This window comes from Rana temporaria, chromosome 4 (genome assembly GCF_905171775.1).
Source record: "Rana temporaria chromosome 4, aRanTem1.1, whole genome shotgun sequence".
In the NCBI taxonomy this organism is placed as follows: domain Eukaryota; kingdom Metazoa; phylum Chordata; class Amphibia; order Anura; family Ranidae; genus Rana; species Rana temporaria.
The window spans coordinates 262,881,234-262,887,233 of NC_053492.1; the positions used below are offsets into that span (position 1 = coordinate 262,881,234).

The 6,000-nt window shown below is 40.9% G+C and overlaps 1 protein-coding gene across 1 annotated transcript in view; it reads left to right on the plus strand.

Moving 5' to 3' along the window:
- AFG1L (AFG1 like ATPase) overlaps window positions 1-5,391 on the plus strand; it is a 171,341-nt gene extending 165,950 nt beyond the window's left edge. Inside the window, exons 12-13 of the mRNA XM_040350205.1 lie at window positions 2,310-2,423; window positions 4,516-5,391. Of these exons, the coding sequence (XP_040206139.1) occupies window positions 2,310-2,423; window positions 4,516-4,644 (243 nt within the window). The 3' untranslated portion in view covers window positions 4,645-5,391. The remainder of the gene's footprint in view (window positions 1-2,309; window positions 2,424-4,515) is intronic.
- Window positions 5,392-6,000: the final 609 nt, after the last annotated feature.

A 6,000-nucleotide genomic window follows, 5' to 3' on the forward strand; every position in this document is an offset into this window, starting at 1 on the left:
GTGGATGGTACCTGTGGCCTCGTATCCGAAGCACAAGGTTTTTGCCTTTAATGCCAGTCTTCAGAGGGCTGGATTCTGGGTTCCAGTGCTTTGGTCAGACCCAATACCAAACGTTTTCTGGCAGGGTGCGATACAGGTCCAGGGGTGTGGGGATCCTGGCCATGGAGGTCCCTGAAGGTCTGCTTAAGGTGCTAGGGAAGATGGTGGCTTCATTCAAAGCAGTTCCCTATGCTCAGTTTCATTCAAGGCTGATATAAACATTATTCTGTCGGCCTGGAACGAGTGGATTCTAACCTAGCATTATCCAAAGAGTCTGGTCCCAGGGATATGCTGGAATTTCAATTGGTGGTTCTTGACCAAAAAGATTGGCAGAAAGGAAGATCCTTCATGCCCGTTACCTGGGAGGTGGCTGCGAAAGCTGGAAGAGACTACTGCCCAGGGCAAGTGGTCAAGCTCCAACTGAGCCTTATCCGTTAGCATTCTAGAGCTACTGATGGAGCATCTGGCTTAAGGGCCTGGACGTTTAGGTTGCAGGGTTGTTCTGTCAGAGTACAATGCGACAATGCCACACTAGTGATTTACTTTGTTTACCAAGGAGGCACTAGACGTCACACAGCCAGAGGGAAGTAAGCCATGTTCTGGCTTTGGCAGAGGAGCTTGTGCCTTGCCTATTGACAATCGTCATTTCATGGAATGCAGAATTGGCAGGCGATTCTCTGGAGCTGTCAACAATTGTTTCCAGGATAATGACCTCTACACCCGACTTTCTTCTGACCAAATGCCAGAGAAAGTGTACCCTGTACATAAAATGTATTGGCGTCCAGGTTGAACAAGAAATTGAACAGCTTTGTGTCAAGGACAAAGGATCCACTCGCATGCGGGACAGATGCGTTAGTGATCCTGTGGGACCAGTTGTCACTGGTTTATGCGTTCTCTCCCCCCAGTGCCGCGACCTTCGTGGTTTCTATGCAACATCAGAGGAGAACGGAAGCCTGCCTAATTGATCTGGCATAACCCAGACGACCTTACTGTGCAGGAATAGTAAGGGCGGTAGTAGAAGACACAGGGTCCCTTACATCTTGTCCAGGCCTACTTTGCAAGGGGGTATTACATCCTGTCTTGCAAACATGGGAATTAATGGTCTGGCTGTTATAGCCGCATTCTTGAGGATCGGGGCTTTCAGAATCAGCGGCAATTACCTTGATTCATACAGGAGAGCTGGCCTCCAGGACCATGTATCATAGGATCTGGAAGGCCCATGTTCCTGGTGTGAAACCAAGGGGTGGCATCCTTGGAAGTATGTCATAGGTAAAATTCTTGCCTTCCTACATTAGGAAAGGAGATGGAGCTAGCCTTAAGTTCCATCAAGGATCCGATCTCGGCCTTGTCAGTATTTTCAAAGGTCGCTTGCTTCGCACTCTTTGATCGGGGGTAATACAAGGGGTAGCGTGTATAAGTCCACCAGTTAGGTCGCCCTTGTGCTCAGAGGATTGGGTCTAGTTTTGTCGGCTTATAGGGTCAGCACCTTGGGCCGATGCACCATATTTCCCTTCATCCTTCTAACAAGGGAATTGGTGTTCTTGGTTGGGGTAGCCTCCGCAAGAGAGTTTCAGTATTGGCAACTTTCTTTGTATAGAGCCTTAATATTTAATTATTCTTACAAGTAGGGTGATGTTAAATCCTCACCCAGCCTTATTTCCTAGAAGGATCTAGTGACATGAAGAATATATTATTAGACAGCTATATTCTGCTTTACAAATTTATTGTGTTTTCATTTTTAAACCTTGTATCAATATAGTTTAACAAAAACAATATTTTTATTACCTTTACCATGATATACTTTAAAGATGAATTTGAAAAATTAGCTTTTCTTTTAACTTACATTGGTCCAGTTTGGTTACACCTCTGTCTTCATCTCCACATTCTATGATTGGATAAGAGGAGAGGGGGATAATGTTGTATTTACCATCTCGTCCAATCAGAAAATGCCATGTGTTAATGGAGGTGCCAAGTAAGCATCCCCCCTGTGTTCAGTATACAGACAAGTTGCTTGAGCCACACCCAGAGGAGACCAGCACTGATTGTATATAGCACAGGCTATTGCAATGAGTTTCTGCATCAACAGTCCTCCGGATGTGACGTATGAAGAATTAGATATACCGGTAACTAAGTTTAAAGAAAAAACAATAACATTTTTGACTTTGGTAAAATTAAGTGAACTTTTAATAAAATTTGGGTTCCTTGTTATAGATGTAGTCGAGCTTGTTTTCTAGTTAATAACTATGTAACGGTACTTTACTTGTTCTTAGGTGCGTGTTGTTTGCTCTGCTGAGACTCCTTTGCAAAGCTTGTTCATGCAAAAGCTTAAGGATGCCGATGATTCAGAGTCTAGAATTCTTTTAGATGATCTTGAATTAAACCAGGTATACTTTTTTTTTTTTGTCCATATTACAACTGCTTAATTTTTTACTCATTTTATAAACCTCTTAAATGGAAATTGGAAATATCTAAGTAAATGTTGGAAATATCTAAGTAAATGTTGGAAATTGGTAATGACTATTGGAAAAATAGAGGAATATGAAAACATTTAGAGCAAAACTTTTGTAGTAGGCTTATATGTCAATAAGGGTTCTTCTATTAACTGTACGGTGTGATTGTAGGAATATTAAAGCTGAACTACAGGCAGAAATAAAAGAATTACATTTATAAAAATTACACTTATTTTTTATGTAAGCTAAGTACCATCTCTTGCAGTCCCTGTACAGCAGAGCTCAGATTGGGAGAGTGAGAAAGAGTACACAGTCATTAAGTTCTGCTGTAGTGCTGATTTGCTTAAAGGAACCATTCTGATAGGAGGGAGAAGCAGTCACAGGCTGAGGGAGGGACAATAACTATATTTGGTATTTAACTGTGGCAGGCAATAATTAGGTCTCTTGTCCTGCCAGACAGAGCTTTGTTGCGTGAGAGAGCTGTGTAAAGCCTGGTACACACAGGATGTTTTTTCTTTTTTGTTCAACACAGCAGACTAAATAAAAAAAACTGAAGCGGTCACTGTACTAACTATGTGATGTTAGAACAGCGATATCTCCGCTGTGCTAATGTTTTCTGACAGATGACGATCGACTGCTGGTTTTGTGCTCATTTGACAGAAGCTGGTCGTGGAGCTGTACACACGGGTTGTAAGTCAGCCGGTAACTGCCGAACCAACCCGTATGTATCTAGCTTAAATCTCGGGACTGGTTGGACAGAAACACAAATCATCATTTGCATTTCACCTGTATATTTAGTTCAGAGCTTGACAAATCCCAGGCGCCATGGCGATTTAGAAATTGCATCCTGGCGCCTGGGCTTTTGTCAGCCCATTCACTTTTGCAGAGTTACACCATGCAGGGCTCACTTGTCAGGTGGAAGTATTTGGGTGGGCCCATGACTGGCATAGCAATCACCGCAGGGTAGAGCGGAGGGAGGAGAGCGGACACACATCCGCTCTATTTCACATCTTTTTCCAGACCCAGAAGCGATGTGTATGATGCCACATTTTGGTCCCTGTTTAAAGAATGTAATGTAGTGTCAACTGCACTGCATTACGTTCAGTGGAGCAGAGGAGAGACATCCAGGGTCTTTTAGACGCTGCATGTCTCATTAAAGGGAACCTGTCAAGAAAAAGTCATCACATAAGGGACTATTCTATGTGATAGAATAAAAAAGTTAAAGGGGTTGTAAAGGTACAATTTTTTTTTTTCCTAAATGGCTTCCTTTACCTTAGTGCAGTCCTCCTTCACTTACCTTATCCTTCCATTTTGCTTTTAAATGTCCTTATTTCCCTCCCTTGGACTACAGGAGAGTCAGGATGCTCTCTACGTTGCAGATAGAGAAAGAAAGAGAAAGGAGTTGTGTGTTAATGGGCGTCCTGACTTTCCTGTAGTCCAAGGGAGGGGGCGAGCACGACACTCCACACCAGGAAGAAAGCCTTGCATTACAGTGGTGAGTTACAGACAGAAGAACAGGAAGTGAGGATTTCTCAGAAGAAAGAAGGACAAAATTGAAGGATGAGGTAACTGAAGGAGGACTGCACTGAGGTAAAGGAAGCTATTTAGGGAAAAAAAATTGTAACTTTACAACCCCTTTAAGAAAAAAATAATAATTGTAAAAACTTAAAGTTAGACCCAAGCACATACCCCCCCCCCCCCCCATACGCACGTACGAACGTAAATGCATGCTTTGGCACCTATTTGCACATGCACAAATTGGCGTTTAACTTTTTTAGCTGGCTCCTAGATTTAAATCAAATTTGTCCACCCCTGATTTAGTTGTTTGCCTGGATTTCAGTTTCAATATGTGGAAGAATTAGTGAGAACTACATCAGTGATTGGAAAGTGTTACATCTGCCCTACAACAGGGGCAGATGTTTACAGTCTACAGTGCACCTTATTAATGATACATTTATTAAATGTCCATACAATTGCATCTTTAAACTCTAATCTACTTGTTATGCTTTCATTGTGTTGAATGCAGGATGCATCTGCAGGATTGTCGGTTTTTACGGGTGAAGAAGAAATCTTTGCGTTTCAGCGTACATTATCTCGACTTACTGAGATGCAGACCGAAATGTATTGGGAAGATGGAGACAGAAGTCAAAATTAATTATGACAACACGTCAAGGCAATGCGATAAATACTCAGAACATCACTTTATGAGAGGACATTTCTCTGGAAGTGTACATGTTTGCTGTAATTGCACAACAACCTCAGGACCATTATTTATTTTAATTGTTTCAATTTCCCCCTCTTTGCTGCTTTCCACTAGCTCTGCTGTGCTCTGGTCTGTAATTGAGCAGCAACATATTGAAATTGCTCCATGTGTGGCATGACCAAAGGTACAAAGGTATGCAGTGTTTCACTATTTAGCAAGGCCAAATGTGCCATTTATATGATGAACACATCAGTGAAGAAATGATTGAGGATTCTTCTTGTGAGACAAATGTAGAGTACGCGCGTTTAATGCAATCAGCAAGAGCTGCTCTATTTAATGCTGAAGTGTTCAGAATAAGAGGTATCCACACAGCATGTAGTTTAATATATGTGTGTCACAATATTTGTTTGCTTACCATGACACTGTGTTGAGAGGTGCTAACTCTGAGAATGTAACAGAAACACATTCACTGCCAAAGTGAAGACAAAACTTAGGTTTAATACATGGTGCTATGTTATATGTTATATTACTGCAGGTCAGTATACGTACCGCTGAAGTATTTTATTCCAAATGATCACTACAGCCTAGCTTCAGTTGGTGTTTTATGTGCACAAAAAGCCAGCACTCTTTTCTTTGCCAAAGAATGAAGGTTACATTGGCCAGTACTTTGTAAAATATAAAAAAAAACGTTGTCTGTAATACACACCTCCCCTTTGGTGCGGTCCCCTCATACACGGGTACTCAACGATCCAGTCTTCTTTACAGTAATAAGAGGTATTCAGCGCTGGAAAAATAAAATTAATAATAAGTAAAAAATGCAAGCTAGCACTACAGATAAATTCATAACAAATTCCCAAAGCAAATATAAAATAAAAACAGTGCAGAGCAAACAAGGAAAAAAGAAAAACAATTATATACTAAAAAGCTCAATTTATAGACAGAAAAAAGTCCATGTGAAGAAAAGTCCATATATGTAAGTGAGGAGAAAAATTTCAATCGATTTACAATCGTGAAGTGCAGGTAAGTATAAGTGACCAAAGAGATATCCTCCACCGTGCATAAGATGGCCTCTCGCCTTACATATTCAACCTTAAAAGGTCACTGGGCATATATATCAACGGCGATCGTGGATGACGTCCTATATATATATATTTGTGTATATATATTTTTTGTATATATTTTTAATATTTTTTAATATTTCTTTTAATGGCGGGGGTTAACTTGGCGTTCCCCTTCTGTTTTTTAGCAGGGGTTCAATACTTACATGTGATTTTAGAAGTATTGGATATTAATATGGTATATCGGAGG